This window comes from Neomonachus schauinslandi, chromosome 5 (genome assembly GCF_002201575.2).
Source record: "Neomonachus schauinslandi chromosome 5, ASM220157v2, whole genome shotgun sequence".
NCBI lineage: Eukaryota > Metazoa > Chordata > Mammalia > Carnivora > Phocidae > Neomonachus > Neomonachus schauinslandi.
This window is the reverse complement of record NC_058407.1, coordinates 20,339,782-20,361,511: the sequence shown is the minus strand read 5'-3', so window position 1 is coordinate 20,361,511 and position 21,730 is coordinate 20,339,782. Positions and strand designations below refer to the sequence as shown.

The 21,730-nt window shown below is 38.5% G+C and overlaps 1 protein-coding gene across 1 annotated transcript in view; it reads left to right on the top strand.

The window, feature by feature from the left end:
• Positions 1-21,730, top strand: part of UTP20 (UTP20 small subunit processome component) — a 102,491-nt gene that overhangs the window by 31,962 nt on the left and 48,799 nt on the right. The window contains exons 22-29 of the mRNA XM_044915349.1: positions 2,114-2,299; positions 6,676-6,766; positions 7,784-7,869; positions 8,442-8,567; positions 12,375-12,541; positions 14,263-14,471; positions 19,300-19,443; positions 20,148-20,227. Of these exons, the coding sequence (XP_044771284.1) occupies positions 2,114-2,299; positions 6,676-6,766; positions 7,784-7,869; positions 8,442-8,567; positions 12,375-12,541; positions 14,263-14,471; positions 19,300-19,443; positions 20,148-20,227 (1,089 nt within the window). The remainder of the gene's footprint in view (positions 1-2,113; positions 2,300-6,675; positions 6,767-7,783; positions 7,870-8,441; positions 8,568-12,374; positions 12,542-14,262; positions 14,472-19,299; positions 19,444-20,147; positions 20,228-21,730) is intronic.

Below are 21,730 nucleotides of genomic sequence, written 5' to 3'. Positions count from 1 at the left end.
TTTTTCCCTAAAGAAAGAAGTAGATTACACATGGATTACTAGAGATGGAGAGAGGAGCCGATGAAGAAAAGTGGTTTCTGAATTTAAAAAGACTTAGAGACTAAAGATACACAATTTTTTTAAATATTTAAAATTAGTTGGCAATGATTACCTGTAGCAAGTACTTTTATATAGGTGATCCAAACTAATGGAAAACTCAAATGTCACCTTTAATTCCAACTTTGAAATATATTATGGGCTTTTTATTTTATTTTATCTTATTTTATTCTTTAGTTTTTGACTAGAAATTTGTATTTCGAAACCTGTTTCAAACCATTCAGTATTAGAATTAATTTGTGAATCCCTTATAACCATTCTTTTTTTTTTTTTATAGATTTTATTTATTTGAGACAGAGAGAATGAGAGACAGCATGAGAGGGAGGAGGGTCAGAGGGAGAAGCAGACTCCCTGCCGAGCAGGTAGCCCGATGCGGGACTCGATCCTGGGACTCCAGGATCATGACCTGAGCCGAAGGCAGTCGCCCAATCAACTGAGCCACCCAGGCGCCCCCTTATAACCATTCTTTTGAGCGAACCAAACCAGAAGCAGGAATCACTAATGATGACAACAGTGTCCCGATAATAGGTGACATCTAATGAGTACTTGCCACGTACTAGGAGCACTCTTGTAAGCGCTCTGTGTGAGTTCTCTCACTTAACGTATGGAGAAAAGGTTTAAACAAATATGTCCTATATGGCTAACTGAGTGTTGAGAATATACTAGGGTGTCATGAAGTGGATGATGGTATGGTATATAAGTGACACAGCAGCTTGGCTCATTTTAATCCTCACTCATCCGTTTTTAATGTGTTAAGTGCTAGATCCTGCTGGGTGACAATACAAAGTCGAATATGGTGTATCATCTCAACTCTCCAGGTGTCGTCTAATGTGTATTAACCTGGAGTTTCTTCTGTGTGTTGATTGGGTGCTGTCCTCACACATGTTACTTTATCAGTATATTTTTAAGTGCAGACTTTAAAGTCTGTCTGATCAGTTTCCTTACATCCATAGCCCAGTGCCATGCACAAAACAGACAACAAATGAATAACTGTTGGATGAGTAAATTAAAGTGACACAAAACCAGTGCACTATATGACAGCCTTCAAGATGATATTTGTTACTTAAAACAATGGGCCACAGGGGCGCCTGGGTGGCTTAGTCGTTAAGCGTCTGCCTTCGGCTCAGGTCCTGATCCCAGGGTCCTGGGATTGAGCCCCACATCGGGCTCCCTTCTCGGTGGGAAGCCTGCTTCTACCTCTCCCACTTCCCCTGCTTGTGTTCCCTCTCTTGCTGTCTCTCTCTGTCAAATAAATAAATAAAATCTTTGAAAAAACAAAAACAAAAACAATGGGCCACAATTAAAGAGATGGAATTTAATAAAAATAAATGTGAATACCAATGTGAATACCACAAGCTTAGTTTAAAGAGACAGAAGGGAAAGACTTACTGATTTTCATTGCTTGGACATTCAGTTTGAGTCAGTGTCATGTTGTGACTGCCCCCTAAAGCAACAGAGTTGACCATTCCATCTGTCTTACCAGACCACGTCCAGAGGACTGAATTTCATTGCGGCACTGCATTTGCAAAAGGACATTGGCAGAGTAGAATGTGTCTGGTGGAAAGTGACCAGCATGCTCTTAATGCTATGCTTTAATTAATTATTTAATATAAATTATATTAAATATAAATTATATTTAATATATATTATATATATTATTATATTAAATATAATTTATATTTAATATATATTATATTTAATATAATTTAATATAATATAATCCAACCCTACACTGCCTTCCCCAGTTATGGGGAAGAAACAGGGTGATTGATTCCAACTCCGTCCAAAAGGGACTTTTCAAATATTTTCAACAGTGTGATTTTAAAAGTGTAACTGCAGTTAGTGGTAGTTTGTCAGATAGGGTACTTAAGCGGGGCTGAATAAAAAAGAATAATGTGAGGAGGCTTGGCTGAGGTGCCGCTGAAGACTGCTCAGTGCGTGACTCTAAACCATGGCCGTGCATCCGTCTGTCATAAACAGAATGAGGACATTTCGGCTTCATCTCTTTCCACTGTAGCAATGAGTATTACCCGGCAGACCTTCAAGTCGCTCCAACCCAGGATCTGCGAAGGAAAGCCAAAGGGGAGGCAGCAGAGGAAGTAGAAGAGGAACCTGCTGCTGGAGATGCCGAAGAGCTGGAGGAAGAAGCGGTGCCCACGGACGAACCCTCACAGAAGAAAAAGACAAGAAGAGCTGCAGCAAAGTAAGTTCAGCATTGCTGAAAGATCACAGATCCAGGGTTCTAGGAGAAATGGAATGAGACCTCCAATGGCCTGAGTGTGACAGAGCCTTGGACAAGATGAACCACCCAGATGATTACTTACATAAGTGCTGTATATCCCCCGGGGATTTTCTTAACTTCCTGTCTTCAGAGTTTTTTGGTTGCTTGTTATTACTAATTTTTTCTTAGTTAGCCTCAGACTGTTAGAGTTGGAGGGACTTTGGGGTCATCTAATCATGTCTTTTTTACAGATAGAGTATTGGACCTGGAGTGGTTGAATGCTCTTTGACCTTTCCCCTTCACTTTGATGGTACCGGGTGTTATGTTTCTTTGCTAGGGGACCACGTAATGGAACATCTCTTCTCTTGTAAATAAACTGCGTCAGCACTTTTACTTTGCCTTTTGACTTCTTGCCTGGTTGCCTTTTTTTCCCCATGCTTTTACATTCTCTTTACTGTCCTGTGGGTTGTTCATTTACCTAACTTGTTAAGAAATCTTAGAAAAAGTAGAAGTGATCAGGCTTTCAGAAGTTCCTGCAGCTTACTTGAAGACTGTCTGAATTGGGGCAGCAAGGATCCAGTGTATTGGTGCTTCCATGTTATTTTAAAACTTCAGATCTCAATCTGATACGCCCCTTTGTTGAGTCTTCCCACGAACCATTTATTGGTTCATTCAGCAACTGTATTGATTGCCTTCTAAGTGTTGGGCTGCAGGGGCTCCTGGGTGGCTCAGATGGTTAAGCGTCTGTCTTTGGCTCAGGTCATGATCCCAGGGTCCTGGGATCGAGCCCCACATCGGGCTCCTGGCTCAGCGAGGAGTCTGCTTCTCCCTCTCCCTCTGCCTCTCTCCCTGCTCATGCTTTCTCTCTCTCTCTCTCTAGCTCTGTGTCTCAAATGAAAGAGTGTTGGGCTGCAAAGATGAAGGGTACTTGGCCTCCACTACGCAGGAAGCAGTCTGATGCCTGGTCGAATTTTTTTATAGAAGTATTTTTAAAGGAGTTCAAGGATAAGACAAATAAAAAAACAAAAAAAAAAAACCCAACGTGTTACAGGAACATACTAAAAAATGACTTAATTCTACCACAAAGAGAAGACTGCTACCGAGGGCCCCACTGAAGCTAAAAGATGAAAGTCGGCCAGGCAGCTGAGGCAGGGAAGGACTCTGCAGCTGATGGAAATAGTGTGTAAGGCAGAGGGGCAAGAAAGAGCATAGCCGCGCGTCCTGGAACTGTAGTTCTTTCTCTGTTTCTACCTGACAGATCTCTGAGCGTTCTGTCCCCTGCTGTCCCTCTCAGACAAAGATGACGGTTTTCTTCTTCATGTCCTCAGCAAATAGCTAGCAAAAGATTAGTCCTTGTCTTCGGTGAATAAATGAATAAACTATTTATCCAGTCATGCCTCATCTTTCTCACACCTGGACCTTTTCTGTGTCCTTCCCTCTTTCTTCTGTGCCCTTGCCTCATTTCTGCCAACTGAAATTCTACTCATACTTCCAGAAACAGTTCCTGTACTACTTCTTCACTGAAGCTTTTCCTGTCTTCTAAACTGAAAGTTCTCTTAACTCGGCTTCAGACTTTCAGAAAAGCCATCCATGCTTCTATCATGGTGCCTCTCCTTGCCTTGGATATTAATTTTTTATAGATCTGCTATGTAAATCAGAATGTCTTTAAGGATAAGGTCCACGTCTGTAGCCAAACTTAGAATATTGCTAACATACACCATTGAAAATGTGAGTAAATTGGTAATCACATTCCTAGTGCCACCTCAATACATTCATAATCCCAGATTTATAATCCATCATGGAATATGCTTCTCGCTGGCAATTATTTATTGAAAACATGTAAATTGGCTCCTGTTCTTTTTGGCTCTTTTTTTTTTTTTTTTAAATAGGCTCCACGCTGGGCATGGAGCCCAGCTTGGGGGCTTGAACTCACAACCCTGAGATCAAGGTCTAAGCTGAGATCATGGGTCAGATGCTTAACCGACTGAGCGACCCAGGTGCCCCTCTCTCTGGCTCTTTAAGGCTACCTGGCTCATAAAAATATAATAAATATTGGGGGGGAAGGAATGGATGTTTCAAAAGAAAGTCTTAAAAGTTTATTTGTAAAACTGCAAGGACTCAGTGATAAGTATGTAGGGACATCCTATCAGTCAGAGCTCTCCAGAGAAGCAGACCAAGAGGATGAAGGAGTGTGTGTATGTGTGTGTGTGTGTGTGTGTGTATGTAAACAGATTTATTTTAAGGAACTGGCTCACGTGATTATGGGAGCCAGCAGGTCCAGAATTTGTAGGACAAGACAGCAGGCCGGAAAGTTAGGCAGGATTTGATGCTGCAGTCTTGAGTCCAGAATTCACAGACTAGGATTTCTATGTCATGGTCCTGTGGCAGAATTCTTTATTCTCTGGGAAACACCAGTTTTTTCTCTTCAGACCTCATGAATGAGGCCGATCCACATTATTGAGGGTAATCCCCTTTATTTAAAGTCAACTGATTGTAAATGTGAATATCTACAAAATAATTGCAACACATAGATGAGTATTTCATTACATGTAATTTAATGTTATAATTAAATATTGTAATTTAGACAGATTGACACATAAGACTAACCATCACAGGCATTTAAGCTAAATATAAGCAGAAGTGCTACCTTACTTATTTCTCTATCATATGTAAGAAGGTCATAACTTCCAGATTATTTTCTCTCTATTAACCAGTAAGACTTTTACAGTTTTGCATTTTTTTTGCCCAGGAGCAGAGAGGCACATTGTTTACTAAATTCTTAGGAGCAGAGGCCCCATAACTCTTTTTTTTTCGTTCAATCCTTGCACAAAGTCCAGATCTTGTCTTTGTCAAGATGAGGAAAATCAGACTCGGAAGCGTTCAGTCACTTTCCCCAAAGTCAGTACCACACACGCAGCTTGGTTTCTGTCTCTCTTCACTTGTCCCTGCTTTTGTTCTTGAAATAGGCAAATAAAATCTCTCCAAATTGTAACCACTTATTCATTCAGGGTTTTTTTTTAAAGCCCTAATACATCTTATGAGTTATACACAGAGAGAAAACAGTTTGTTTGCCAAGTATTTTTAAAGCTCCCTGGAGCCTATGGATTAAGAAGTCAAGCGAGTAATTGTAGTGGAAGCTCTCTTCTTGACCTCTTGCAGTGGATGATGTCATTGGCTTGGAGTCACATCTCCATATTTAACTTCTGACCACAGGGTGTTCTTTCTTCTTCCTTCTTGGTAAGCAAGAGCTATGGTTATCCAAATATGGACCTCTCTTTCCTGACATCAGTGTTTATGTTGTATGAAAGTGAGGAAGAGGGCGCCTGGGTGGCTCAGTCGTTAAGCGTCTGCCTTCGGCTCAGGTCATGATCCCAGGGTCCTGGGATCGAGTCCCACATCGGGCTCCCTGCTCGGCGGGAAGCCTGCTTCTCCCCCTCCCACTTCCCCTGCTTGTGTTCCTGCTCTCGCTATCTCTCTCTCTGTCAAATAAATAAATAAAATCTTTAAAAAAAAAAAAAAGAAAGTGAGGAAGAATGTATTTTACCACCTTTCTGTCTACTGCATAGAAACCAGACAAGGAATCATTCCAAAAATTATCTGTGTTCAGCTTTGCAAATATATCACTGTTCTGATTACTTTCTTTCTGTGTCTGGTTTAATTTAAACCATTCTGTGCACATCCTGAATGATTTTCTGGGGTGGGGAAGCCTGGACTTTAGGGGAAGGCCTGCCTGAGATACAGAATTTCTGGAGAATAATTTCTGAAATGCAAATAACTAAAACTTGTTTGTGTAATTAACAGTGAAGCTATAGTCAAGGTGTTTGGCATACTTGTCAGAAAGACTAAAATTGGTGGGTACTGTGATCGTAAGAAAATCTCTGGGGATGGAATGCCTGGGTGGCTAAGTCGGTTAAGTGTCTGCCTTCAGTTCAGGTCATGATCTCAGGGTCCTGGGATCGAGCCCTGCATTGAGTTCCCTGCTCAGCAGAGTCTGTTTCTCCCTCCCCCTCTGCCCCTCCTCCCCCGCTCATGCTCTCTCTCTCATGCTCTCTCTCTCTCAAATAAATAAATAAAATCTTCAAAAAAAAGAAAAGACCTCTGGGGGTGCCTGGGTGGCTCAGTTGCTTGAGTGTCCAACTCTTCATTTCAGCTCAGGTCATGATCTCAGGCTTGTGAGATCGAGCCCTGCATTGGGCTCCACACTGGGTGTCATGCCTGCTTGGGATTCTCTCTCTCCCTCTCCCTGTGCCCCCCACCCACCCACATGCATGTGCTTGCTGTCTCTAAAAAGAAAAAAAGAAAATCTCTGTTCTTTAATTCTGTAATACCCTATGGTTTTTGTTTTTTGGTTTTTTTAGGCAGTTAATTGCTCATTTGCAAGTTTTCTCTAAGTTTTCAAATCCACGAGCCTTATATCTGGAATCTAAATTATATGAGCTGTATCTTCAGGTAAGTAAAATAAATTCTTGCCACTGCAGTTCTTTGTGAGTTTTCTCTGTTGTTCACCAAAATAACTTTTAGGTTTTTAATAATTGTTGATGAATAGGGCCCATGTCTACATTTTAAGTACAGTGTTTTAAAAATTTAATAATTACTTTCTGTGTCCTGAGAAATAGATTTAAACTGTACTAATATTGTTAATTTTAAAGACATTTTGAGTGACTAAACATTGATCAGCTGTATTAACAGTGGGGGTTGTGCCAAAAAAAAAAGGTAACTACTTTTTACTTCTAGGTAAGTTAGCCTTACAGAGTGCTGGGATTTCAGGATCTATTACACTGAGTGAAAGCTGGATAGTTGGAATAAGAATCTATCTCAGTCACAATATATGATCTTCAGTTACAGAAAAGATTGCAGAAAAAATTTGATGTCAGAAGCAGAGTAAGCACTGGACGTCATTCTAAGCCATCTGGGGATACAAAATTTCCTTTTTTCATTTGGATGTTTTTTAGGTGGAATTTCTATGATTTCAGCAGAATTTATCCTCATTCTGCCCCGTAATTCAGATACAGTTTGTTTATAAAGCAAGAGCTCAAAACTGCAGGAAGCAAAATTCTTAACTAATTGATCTGAGAGGCTCTGTGCCAGGTCTTCTTTCCTGGAATCTTATGATTGCCATTACTTTCACAGTGTTGGGAGCTTTCGCTCATCATGGGACCAGCCCTGCTGGTATAAACCCAAATTTATGAAGGGATTTGGCCTTGACCAAAAGACTGACAGACCGGAGGGTCTGGCATGTGGGATTCAGGGGTCAGAGTTTTGTTTCCACTTTGTTCATTGCACGTATTCTATTTGTGCTATACCTCCAGGAAGATATAAGGCTGTTGTCAGCAACCAGGTTTAACCCACACCTAAAAATTTAGATTGTAAGAAATCTAATGTAGCAAATTAACACAAGTAAATTACTATCCCATGGTGTGTGTATATGTAACTTCATTAACTTATTTTATAAAATATTATTCTTAGTTGTTGCTACATCAAGATCAAATGGTGCAAAAAATAACCCTGGATTGTATAATGACATATAGACATCCACATATCCTCCCTTACAGGTAAGTTATTTGAAGCTAAAGAAATGTGCTTTCTTTGGCTGGTTTTTAACTTTCTACATGAGAGCCTCTTCTAAAATAAATTTATGAAGACCTGGAAATTTCCCTTTTCTTCTATAATCATAATGCTATTTTCAGGTAAGAAATGAAAATTGGAAGTGTATTTGTGTATTAAGAATGCTTCTCCATAGATAATAAGGTAGGAAAGAGACAACTAATTGATAAGTATATGTTGAGAAGGTTATATCATTTCTTGTTGCTTCAGTAATGTCAAAATCTTGGTGGTTACTTAGGGAATCATAATGATCACTCTCTATAAGAACTGAAGAAAGCTTTTATATTAATCTCTTTTAAACAGCTGGATTGTTGACTAAGTCTTAATTCCTCATAATCACTTTTACCTTTTAAAATTTGAAAACCTGTCATTTTGTGAAAATTTTCCTTTATCGATGTCAACCACAATGTAGATATTCTTAGTTCCTAGTTCAGTCATACAAATTACTGTACTATATTGCACTTTTTTAAAGTACCATTGATTTTTAAGTGATGATTTGTGCTATATTCCATTTTTAAAGGGAAAACTTACAAAGATTGCTTGAAGACAGAAGCTTTAAGGAAGAGATAGTGCATTTTAGCATTTCTGAAGATAATACAGTAGTGAAAACAGCCCACCGAGCAGATCTGTTTCCTATTCTGATGAGGTATTTACACTGTTTAAAATTGATTTTTTAAAAAGTTGATCACAAAAACAATTATGAATATACTATTACGATTCTTTCAGTGATTATAATGGAGTATTTCATTTTTTATTTTATTTTGATTTTTTTTCTTAATTGAACCTTTTGGGGAAATCAAATTGTTATAGAGACTTATTTTAAAATATTTTGTCCCTGGGGCACCTGGGTGGCTCGGTTGTTAAGCGTCTGCCTTCGGCTCGGGTCATGATCCCAAGGTCCTGGGATCTAGTCCCGCATCGGGCTCCTTGCTCCGCGGGAAGCCTGCTTCTTCCTCTCCCACTCCCCTTGCTTGTGTTCCTTCTCTCACTGTGTCTCTCTCTGTCAAATAAATAAATAAAATCTAAAAAAAAAAAAATTTTGTCCCTAACATAAGGAAAGCTCTTGCCATGGAGTTATTTTAATAATAATGTTAAAATTGAATCCTATATTCCTCTAAGTTTTATTATTGAGAAATAGTACAAATAATTCATTGGGTATATAACTATGAGATATAAAAGCTATTGATTCTTTTTTTTTTTTTTTTTTAAGATTTTATTTATTTATCAGAGAGAGAGAGACAGAGTCAGGCAGAGGGAGAAGCAGGCTCCTTGCTGAGCAAGGAGCCCAATGTGGGACTCGATCCCAGGACCCTGGGATCATGACCTGAGGCGAAGGCAGAGGCTTAACCGACTGAGCCACCCAGGCGTCCCAAAGCTATTGATTCTTGTTGTTGATTATTTAACCATCCACATTACAAACCTTTCTTATTAGTTTTAATTGTTTTTATTGGATTTTCTTAGTTGAAAAAGTAGTAGTCAATAAGAGTCATCAAAGTGTTAGTCTCCTGGGGCGCCTGGGTGGCTCAGTCGTTAAGCGTCTGCCTTCGGCTCAGGTCATGATCCCAGGGTTCTGGGATCGAGCCCCGCATCGGGCTCCCTGCTCTGCAGGGAGTCTGCTTCTCCCTCTCCCATGCCCCCTGTTTGTGTTCCCTCTCTCGCTATCTCTCTGTCAAATAAATAAATAAAATCTTTAAAAAAAAAAGTTTATAAAAAAAAAAAAGTGTTAGTCTCCTGTTCTAAAAAAACCCTTTGAGGGAGCGCCTGGGTGGCTCAGTCGGTTAAGCTTCTGCCTTCGGCTCAGGTCATCATCCCAGGATCCTGGGATTGAGTCCCAAGTCGGACTCCCTGCTCAATGGGGAGCCTGCTTCTCCCTCTCTCTCTCTGCCCCCCCCGTGCTCTCTCTCCCTCTCTCTTTCTCTCAAGTAAATAAAATCTTTAAAAAAAAAAAAAAAGGAAAGGAAAAAAACCCTTGAGGTTCCATTTTACTGGGAATAAAGTAGAAAGTCCTTATTCCTCCTGCAAGGGCCTGGTATGACCTAGCTGCACACTGCCTGTCCAACCCACCACCCATTCACTGCCCCGCGCAGAGCCCACTTCCATGTCAGTGGACCTGCTCTTCCCTGTGCTTTGAACACATGACCACTAGCTCTTCTTTTTCACTCAGTCTCCTCTCAAATGTCATATTGTCAGGATGCCTTCCTTGATCACCTTATGTAAAATCACACCTTCCTCTCATCACCCGGTAGTCTTCTACCTTGCTTTATTTTTCCTCACAATCGTCCGACATAGCCTCCTACTTATCACTCTTCTCCCCTGCCGGAAGGTAAACTTCATGGCCTGTAGAAAATGTTAGTCAAATTAATTTTGCGTTCTTTTATGATTTAAAAAAACCCTCTTTTTTTCTGTTTTTTAATTTACGTATTACCTACACAGCATAGAAGAATTAACAGTGGTGGTAGTGTTTGTGATTATCCCTGTCTTGCTAGTGGATTTAACAGTAATGCTTGTAGAGCAGTCCTTTTTAAAATTTGGTCTGCTCCTTCTTGGCAGGGGCTGTCACTGAGATGCTTTCGGGGGGTCCCCGAGGTTAGAACTTCTTTAATACTACTACTAAGACATTACCTTTTAGCACCGTGCCCAGATTTGTGTTGACAACACAAAAAACAATGGTGGGTAAAACTGTGGGTGCCTTAGCACTAACCAGGACAGTGGCTCCGAACTGTACGGGGCATTCTTCATTGTCGCACACCTGGAGTTTAAAAAAAGAAAAAAAGCTAGTTTCGTTTAATGTTCTTGGTAAGTCTTAAGCCTCGAGTACTTGTCTTTTTATTGTTTTATATGATGAAGTGGGAAGTGCGCGTAAAGCACTCCAGCTGAATCCAAGTTCTCTCATGGAGTGGCGTGTTTTCCAAATAATGGATGCAAGTTACAGAATCATTCATGGCTAAAGATCCATTCAAAGTGCAAGATAGACAGATGGACTTTAATGTATCAGAGATCACAAAGCTTATTAATAAGGCTTCAGATTCTGCATTGCAACTAGCCTTTAACTTGTTGAGGTTTGCTGTCGTATCAAAGTGGGATATCCACAAGGATCTCAAAAGAATTACCTGAAGGCTTACAAAATACTTTTTCCTTTCTCCAGCTCCATATCTGTTTAAGGCTGGATTTTCTTCAACTATAATATACTGCAAATGATTGAATGCAGAAGCAGATGGGAAAATCCAGTTATCTTCTAATAAGCAAAACAATAAAGAAATGTGAAAAAAAGAAAGTAAAACATGCCTCTAGACTCACTAATTTTTGGTGGGGGAGAGATTTGGAAAATAAAATTATTTTTCATTAAAATTGTTATTTACATTAACTCATTTTAATTTCTGCCAAGATAAATATCAATAGATAAAACTCACATGCACAAAAGCTCTTTGGGGACCTCAAAAATGTTTAAGAATATAAAGGGGTCCTAATATCGAAAAGTTTAAAAACCACTGTGTTTCAATTTCGAATGTTAAAGCACTAACATTTATTATAAATTAACATTTGCCATACTAAGAAAGTAAGTCCTATCACTAGATGGTTTAGTATTTTATCAGTAATGGATATTGAATTTTATTAGAATGCCTGTTAAGCATGTATTAAAATGATTATATTAACTTTTCCTATGAGCCGTTGATCTATATCAATCCAATAGGCTTTACTAGTGATTCTTTCTTGCATTCCTGGGATAAATCCTTATTTGGCTTTAATATTGTTTTAATGCAGCACTGGATACTATATTTAGAAATGGGTTTTATGTTTATAAGCAAGATTGGTATATAATTTTATTTTTGTTCCTCAACCCATCTCAACCTTCATAAATGAGAAAGGACTGTTCCTTCTTTCTCTTAGCTATGAAACTTTATAGCATGGGAATTAGTTTTCCTTGAAATTCATCTGAAGAACTGTATGGGTTCCATGTTTACTCATGATTACTGTTCTATTCAGGTTTTCTTCTTAAGTTCCTTTTGCTTATTTGTTTTGTTCTGTTTCCTTTTCCAGAGAATTACCCATTTAATTGAAGTCTTTCCAGTTTCCTTATTTTACTTAGAGTTGTATTCACTTACTTGCTTTTAATCTATGTATTCTCATTTTCATTTTCATTTGGCTTGCGTATTTTACTGTTTTCTTCCTCCTACGAAGAGTCACCTTTCGGCTTTTATCGTTATTATTTCTTTGTTCCTGCTTCCCTCAGCCTTGTTTTTTTTTTGTTTTGTTTTGTTGTTGTTATTTTTTGTTTTGTTGTTCTAAATTTTCTATGTTAAATATCTAATTTCTATTTTCATCCTTCCTTGTTTTATAATATAACCTTTTAAGTCTGTTGAATTGCTATTCTAGCCTCTTAGGAAAACAAAATGACTAGTATTATGTTTTAGGATTAATGTGCAAACAAAATAATATTCTTTTGACTTATTAGAATTTTGTATGGCCGAATGAAGAATAAGACTGGCAGTAAAACTCAGGGAAAAGCCGCTTCAGGCACCCGCATGTCCATTGTCCTGAGGTTCCTCGCTGGGACCCAACCGGAGGAGATCCAGATATTCTTAGACCTGCTGTTTGAACCTGTGAAGCACTTCAAGAACGGTAGCTCTCAACTTCCTGCTACTCTGAATTTGTATTGTCTGCTGTAGACTTCAGATGTCTCAGGCTAGGTTTCCCATGCTCTTAGACATCTTTCTAATGGGATTGTTCCTTCCAATCTCATTGGTGGCCTTTAAAGTTTGATTGAATTAGGTGGAGCTCACAGTTGATCCTGGCGATTATCATCATCCATGGGTCAGTAAGCCCCTGATTAGAAAATGTGTATTTTTGGGGGTGCCTGGGTGGCTCAGATGGTGGAGCATATGACTCTTGAGCTTGAGGTTGTAAGTTTGAGGCCCACATTAAGTGTAGAGATTACTTAAAAAAAATAAAATAAGAAAGAAAAGAAAAGTGTATTTTTGCTGTTGTTGTGCATTTAGGCCATTTGAAAAATGGTACTTACCCAGATACAATGAATAGGTTTCTCCTTAGAAACTTAGGGCATGCTGAGAAATTAATTTTAATTGTCTTAATATTTATTCATTCACTGAGTCATTCATCTATTGAGTAAAGACTTGTTGAATACCTCCTGTGCCCTGGATACTTTTGAAAATAGAAAAGTAAATATTTATGCTCTCAACATCACCATCTAAACTAAGTGGATATAATAGGTATATCCAGTGAGCTGAAATGCTCTATGGTCTGTTCTCTGGTATGTAATGTTGGTAATTAATAATAATAATAGCTAACATTTACTCCATGCCAGACGTTATGATGGACCCTTTTACATACAGCTCAGTTGATCTTAAAACAACCACCTGAGGTATCATTACTTGACTATTCCCATTTTACCAATGAGGAAACTGAGGCCTAGAGAGTTTACTATTTTACTTATGACCACTCAGCTAGAAAATAGTAGATCTTTCTAATGGTAGAATCTCTGCTCTCACCCCATAATCGCTTTGCTTTAGGCAACACAGGTATTTATTTGCATGGTAATGTGTTGTATGAAATTTTGTATTGTTTCTATGATAATGGATTCACTGTTAAAATGTTTTCATTCAGTGTAATATTGCCCTGCAAAGGAAGTTGGCTCTGATGAAGGAAGACAAAGGCTTTTGTTTAGTGAAACAGCTTCCACTGTAAGAGGATAGCTATAAATGATACTCTTTTTGGATAGACCATTTAGGTGTATGAATTAACAAGTTCATGATTTCATACCAGTTGGTTTGAAGTAAAGCTCATGCAATAACAATTCAAGTCTTTTAAGTAAATTATGAAATCAATTTGGTGCCTGTTTATAAAAGACTGTTCTTTTATTTATTCACCAGGGATGGCAAGAGAAAACATTTGATCCTCAGCATTCAAGAAGCTTCTAGTGTAGCAGGCAGGACACTTTCTATGAAACTGCTCAAGTCAACATAGACAGTGAAAGCTGAGAGTGAGAAAAACGTATGGGAAGTTGTTAGGTGGAACAAAAGACTATTGCTATTTCAGGTTTTGGGGAATAGTCTAAGTAGGATGAGAATGGGGCTTAGAGACTTAATTCTGGCACAAGTTTCTCCTTTATTCTCAGTTTCCTCATCTATAGTGTCATAATACTAAAACCTATCATGCCTAGTTCATTGAATATTTGGTAAGAGAATCAGGAGAAAATACATTAGGAGAGTACATTATCATCTGTAAATCACAGTAGAAACTATTCTATAATTGAGGGAATTGACAAAAGGAAGCTGTAATTAGAGAGTAATATTTCCTTTTACATGATACCTCTGTTTCACTAGGAGAATGTCATTCTGCAGTCATTCAAGCAGTAGAAGATTTGGATCTGTCTAAAGTTCTTCCTTTAGGTCGGCAGCATGGTATCTTAAATAGCCTTGATATAGTATTGAAGAACATCAGTCATCTGATCAGTGCATACTTACCAAAGATTTTGCAGATATTGCTGTGCATGACAGCGACTGCATCACACATCCTTGACCAGCGAGAAAAGGTGAGAGACATTCACTGTAGTTGCTTTCTTCTTGGGCTAAAGCATTTTACTTGGGAAATTGGTTGGGACCTGAATATCTAACAGTCTTCACTGTCTTAAATATTTATATGTAGTTGGAGGATGCAAATTACAGGTGACCCTTGAATAACATGGGTTTAAACTGTGTGGGTCCACTTACAAATGGGATTTTTTTCTCGATAAATACAGTGTAGCACCATAAAGTACTTTCTCTTCCTAATGATTTTCTTAATAACCTTTTCTCTAGCTGACCTTATTATAAAGTAAGAGTACATTATATAATACATAAAACATACAAAGTACGTGTTATTTGACTGTTTATGGTATCGGTAAGGCTTCCAGTCAACAGTAAGCTATTAGTAGTTAAGATTTTGGGAAGTCAAAAGTTATACAGGGATTTTTGACTGTGCAGGGGATCAATGCCCCTGACCCCTGTGTTGTTCAAGGGTCAGTTGTATGTCACTTGTATATTTTAAAGAGGTTTTAAATAATAGGGTGTGAGTTAGTTCTATATACATCTCAAACTAAAATCAGGGTTAGTTGAGCTGATTTCAAGAGCCTCGAGGTATAGGACATCTTCCAACTCTATCAAGAATGGCTGGAGAATGAAGAGAATACGGTTAGCATCATCCTTGTTATTTTGAGATAAGAGTTGCCCAGAGGTCTTTTACAAGTAAATTCTTGCCTACTATGAGTGCAATGTTTTGAATAAGGATAAGTAGCAAGACCCAGCATTGAGCTAACTGCCAGAGGCTTTACAAGATGGTGCTCAGTAAATATTTTCTGACTTAAAGACTATATATTTATGTTCTGTTGAAACAAGTATGTGGGCATGAGTACACTCTTTGGAAAGCTTAGGGAAACTTAATGTCTTTATGGACTAAAGGCTCCTTAGTGAGACTTGAAGTGAAGATCTAGACTCAGATTTTTGCTGTTGATTCTCAGTAAATGATAAATGGGCACAGTTTTAATTGGGCTAAAATCTGTTTCCTTTGATTTGTGGATATGCCTGGTGAACTGCCTCTCAGATATGGTCATGATAACTAAAAATGGACAGCCAGAATTTTATGCTGTTTTTTGGGCTACACATGGATATAAGTCTGCTTTAGTGATGAAATAATATTCTCTGATTACCAAGCTCCAGGGATTTAGAACACGCCTTCTATTTTGTTAGACACCATTTTCTTTATTCTTTCATTCATTCCTTCAACAAATATTAATTGAGCCCCTGCTATGTGACAGGCACTGTTGTAAGCACCAGAGATGGAGCAGTGAACAAGGCAAACAAAAATTCCTGTCCATTTATTGATTCAGTAAATACTTATTTCACATCTACCATCTACCAGATATCATTCTAGGTAGGGAATGAGACAGGTAAGGACTCAGTGTCATGGGAGAAAAAGAATAAATAAATAAATACACAAATAATTAGAATAACGTCAGTTGGTGGTGAGACCTGAGAGGGAAGTAAATGAGAACCTCTGCAGATGTCTGTGTAGCTTTCTCCCCTCCAGTACTCTGCCTGTTCGTTCTCCCCAAGCCACACTACTCTGTCTCCTCATCTTGGGAGGATGACTGGCCTGTGCCTGGACTCTTCCTTCTCCCACTAATCCCTGAAACTCCAAGCAGGAATCTGGGGAACGTATAGGACTCACCTCATCTGTTTACCCTCTCAGGGCTTACTGCCCTTTGCTGCCCACTGTCTAGTATCTGAAAATCATTGTCTCAAAGATTCTCTTCAGTTTTTTAGTTGCTTGAGAAGGAAGGCCAAATCGAGTCCCTGTTGATCCATCTTGAACAGACGTAGAAGAACCATGAGAAAGGAACAGGCAGAGAACAGTCCTCTGACTAACACAAGGCTAGGAACAGCTCATGTTCCCAAAAGCCAGAGCAGAAACTTCATAATACCCAAGGCACCAGGAAGAGTCCTAGGCAGGGGAGTGCCTCAGTAGTAGTGGAACCAGATTAGCTCTGGAATAAAGACTGCCCTAGCAACACCTAACAAAGCTTACAAAGCTCATGCTTTTACCAAGTAAATTAATTACATCTGAGAACAAGACTCAAAAGCTTTCAAATGATTTAAATGAAAACAAAATTTAGTGTCTGACATCCAGTCAGGTTTTACCAGGCATGCCAAGAAGGATGAAAATTTTACTCATAATAAGGAAAAAAACCAATCAATAGAAGCAGATGCAGCAGTGGCACAGATGATAGAATTAGCCAAAAACTTAAAACAGCTATTAGGAATACACTCCATATATTCACAAAAGTAGAGGAAAACATGAGCATGTTGAGGAGAGACATGAAGACATGAAGAATTTAAAATAAATTGAGGGGACGTGATAAGAAGTGACCACACTGTTAGGATGGCCAGTGTCCTAAGGAGGTAATATTTGAACTCCTCTATCTACCCAGCTGTGGGAAGAACATTTCAGGCAGAGAAAATGGCTAGTAGTGCAAAGTCCCTGAGGTAGAACAGTTTTGACATATTCTAAGAACAGACAGAAGGGCAAGATGGCTAGAGCACAAGGAGGGAGAAGAATCATAAGGTCGAGAGGTAGGTAGGGCCTCATGGGCTCTGAGATGGATGCACTCTGAAGTGTACTGGGAAAACTGGAGAAGTTTGAAGCCAGGGAGTGAGTGATAAGGTCTGTTTGATGTTTTTAAAATTTCACTCTGATTACTTTGTGAAAAAGAGGCTTATGGAGGGCCAACAGTGGAAGCTGAAGACAGGTCTTGGAAAATTCTTTATGTTATATGAGAGCTTCATGGCCATAGGGAGAATTCAGTGAGAATTTTCATTTATGCCTTATAGTGAGTGATAGTGACTTTATCTATACTTGTATATATTAAATCATGAAAGGTTAGAGATTTTATAAACTCTGTAAAAGTTCTCTGACTTTTTGGTTAACTTAGAAGTTACTCAGTAATGCAGCCTTACTCCTGAGTCAATAATCAGTAACTCAAAAGATCATTTATGCAATTTCATAGATCATTAGTGAGGTGCTAAGCTTTTTGATAGTTTGGAGTTTTTAAAAAAATTCTTGGACAAGTTCAAAGAATTCCTTGAGGTACTATAGTGAATTACTGCACAGTAATACTGCTTAAGTAAGTTAAACTTCTACATTTGTGTATTTGAGCTAAGTTATACATTTACAAGGCATTGACTGAAGTGTATATCATGAGGTTTGTTTTAGTTTGATTTTATTATTTTGGAACATTTAAACAACAGGGTGACTTTTAAATGTACATGAAATTCAGTCAAATGGACTATTCCTCTAGGAACTAAAGTCTACAATTTTCTTCATGATGTTGTGGCCATAAAACTTGATGTTCATTATATTAGAGTATTGTGTTGTCTTCATAAATTTCAGGGTGGTTTTGGATTTTGATGTAGGTTACTAAGGTCACATGTAAAAATAAGTTGCCACTTACATATCCAGAGACCACAGTATATTAATCAAATGGAAAAACAATTAGGGGTTGCACCTTAGCTCATTTGTTTGGTTTTTACAACATTCCTTTAAGATCCACTAGAAATTCTGCCTCTTCCATGAAGCTTTTCCCTTTTCAAATTTATAATTCCTCCCATATTGGATATCTTTGGCATTTTCAGTCTATCATGTAATTTAATACATTTTCCTTCAGTGAGATTTTAAGCTGAGGTCAGACCTATGGCTGTCATGCCATTGGACTCATTGGTGGCGGCTCAATAAATTATTCTGCTCTGAGCCTGAAGAAACTGGCCACATATTTGTGATTTTGTAACCCGCAGGGAAGGAGATGCCAGTAGAAGTAGCAGAGTCTGTTATGAAAGAAGTTTGCTGTTAATTCAGACATCCACCCACTCCAGCCTTTATGCCTCTAAACAGACAAATTTTTATTTTTTTCCAAATTGCATTTTTCTTTGAGCTATATATTTTGAGATCTTCTCATGCCTTGATTCAGTTGCCTCATTCTCTTATACTGTGTGAGGTATTCTACTGTATAGAGACACCATAAATTCTTTAACTAGTGTCCTAGACTAATTTTAATAAGAATAATTGAAAACTCGGGCTCCTGGGTGGCTCAGTTGGTTAAGCAACTGCCTTCGGCTCAGGTCATGATCCTGGAGTCCCGGGATCGAGTCCCGCATCGGGCTCCCTGCTCAGCGGGGAGTCTGCTTCTCCCTCTGACCCTCCCCCCTCTCATGTGCTCTCTCTCTCTCATTCTCTCTCTCAAATAAATAAATAAAATCTTTAAAAAAATATATTAAAACAAAGAATAATTGAAAACTCCTGGTTTTAGGAAAAGTAAAAAATAATAGTACAAGTTATGAAAACAAAAGAGAAAGTAACTTTCATTTGAAGTAAAGGTTTGATTTTTTCCCCCTAATCTAAGGCATTGTGATGGCAAAGGAAAAAAAAAGTTTGTTTTATTTAGAATGTTCTGTTCATAGGAAGAAATCAGGATTTCATTTGAGACAATTACTTGGATAAAGAAATACAACAATGTAGGACACAAAACAGCTGTTCCACTTGTGATTCCCCCCCCCATAAGGACACTTCAAAATGAATTTACTGGGCAGTGATAATGGAGCACATCTCACCATTTGATTTTTTAAGTCTTCTGCTTTCCCATCTTGTTCGATTCGAAAAGCAGTATGATATGATGAGTTGAATTTCCATGTGAATCAGAGCCACAGTCAACAGACTTAATAACAGGATTTCCAGTTTGATTCTTAGCCATCTGAGGAATAGTGCCTCCTTGAGGAATCAAGGATAAAAATGAAATACATTTTTTTTTTTAACAGAAGATCTTTGTTTTACAGATACACCTCAGGTTTATTAACCCACTGAAAAATTTAAGACGTCTTGGAATCAAAATGGTAACTGACATCTTTCTGGATTGGGAGTCTTACCAATTCAGAACTGAAGAAATTGATGCTGTATTTCATGGTGCAGTTTGGCCCCAGGTAAACTTCATTACTACATTCTGCTTGGATACCATATGCTACTTCCTTTGTTATTACTTTAACCAGCACAGTCTATGAATGCATGTCCTGGTCTTTTTCATCGAGTCTTCCTTTGGTTCTGGAAGTTTAAGAACACTTTTCTTTGCCTCCACTGTCACCTAAAGCTCAAGAGCTGGTTTCTGTAATACCGTGACATTTATACTTAAGGTTATTTTGAATATGATTGTGTCTCTTAAGCAAATGGAATCTAACTGTTGTAGCACCTCAGTGATGTGTCTCTGGATTTTGACAAGCATAAGAGAAAATCCCCAGATATTCTCGTTACGTATTTCCTTGTTTGTAACCATTTTGTAATGACACCTGGTATAACTATAGCTAAAAAGACTATAGAGGAGACTTGATTTTAGGAATTCTAGCTGCTTGAGCTCTGTCGTTTCTAACCAGTTGAAACCTAAAGTACCTCATTCTTTTTAAGTGTCTAGCACTTCCTTTCTCCATCTTTGCCATTTTTCCTGTGTAGATATTATTTAGGATTCCTTTATTTTTTCTTCAGTCTGTCCTTTAAATGTTAATCTCTGTCCCTTGGCTCTTTATCCTCTTGTGTGGTTTCTGTACTTGTTCTGCTTTTTAGTTGTCCCTCCCGTACACACACACAATTCTGTATGTGTTCTTATTTTGTATTCTGTTTTTATTTTGTGTCCTAGATCAGAAGGCTTGGATCTGAGAGTCAGTATTCTCCTACTCCTCTGCTGAAACTAATTAGTATCTGGAGCAGAAATGCAAGGTATGACCGTTTTTCTCCCATCTTTAAAAAGGACAGTGTTGCCCGGCTAGCTCAGTCAGTAGAGCATGAGACTCTTTTTTTTTTTTTTTTTTTTTTAAAGATTTTTTTTTTTTTTTTGAGAGAGACAATGAGATAGAGAGAGCATGAGAGGGGGGAGGGTCAGAGGGAGAAGCAGACTCCCTGCCGAGCAGGGAGCCCGATGCGGGACTCCATCCCGGGACTCCAGGATCATGACCTGAGCCGAAGGCAGTCGCTTAACCAACTGAGCCACCCAGGCGCCCGAGCATGAGACTCTTAAAAAGGACAGTGTAGCCAGTCTAGTCAAAATGAGTCAAGGTTACTAATAATATCATTTATGGTGAAAGACCACAGGTGCTGTTAAAGAGAATAAGGTAGCTGAATTTCAAAGTCCACAGTTCTAAAGAAAAATACAAGTTGCTGAACAGTGTAATCCAAGAAAAATACCTGTGCATGGATATATATATAAAATGAAGTAGAAAATGTCTAGAAGGATACATGAGAAACAATGTTACTGTAGCATGTGGCGGTTTGGGTACCCCAGAGCAGGGAAGAGGTACTTTTTATGATATCCTTGGAGTGTTCACTTATAAAAAGTAGGTAAAATAACATTTTGCAATGTAAGTTAAAATTGTAGAGTATGTATTCTAGCAAAACTTAAACATTTTTGCTAGTTCTACAGTTTCATTAATACTTAAAAATCAGAAGTATTGGAATTGATAGGGATGTTCTTCTAATCTGTAGTAATTGTTTCAGTAGTTTGATTTGGCCTGGGAAAGGGACAAACAGAATGTGAAACATGGCAGATACAGGTTTCCCCTGCTGTCTGAAAGTAGAGGGGGTTCCTGTGAAACCTTTCATAAGCCGAGATGGCTTAAAGCAAAGAAGTAATTCCTATTAATTTATATGGAAGAATGTTTTAGTGTTTCTAGATCCAAAAAATAACTTCTCTTAGGCTTTTCCGATACCTTTAGGTCACATCTTGCTAAGGGATGCACAAAATAAATCGAGATAAAGCGCAGATGCTCCCAGACACTGTTCACAGCTCTGGCGGCTGGATGCTGAGCTGCTGAGTGTAGTTTCCAGGGAAGGAGCCTGATGGGGCCGTTGTCGCTGCTTAAGAGGTGCATGCTGCCCCTGTAACGGCTCGCTGCAAAACAAATGGTGAAGGCTCTTTTCGCTTATTACCACCTTCTTTCATAAAAGCAAAGTGGTATAACATGAACTTTCGAAAAGCCGGGGATACCTGTAGTTATGCCAACTATAAATATTCCTATTTTTTGCATGCTTGCTTAAAAATAAAAGCTGATTTGTCATTGGCATTCTATGTCTTTTTCCCAGTTACCACTTAAAATCAGGGAAATTTCGTAGGCTTTTTTAGATTTTCTAGATGTCCTCCATTCTTGTAAAACTACCTAAATATACATAGAGTTCTCATGGTCATAAATCAACATCCTTTTGAGGACATTATGAGCTGTTTACAAG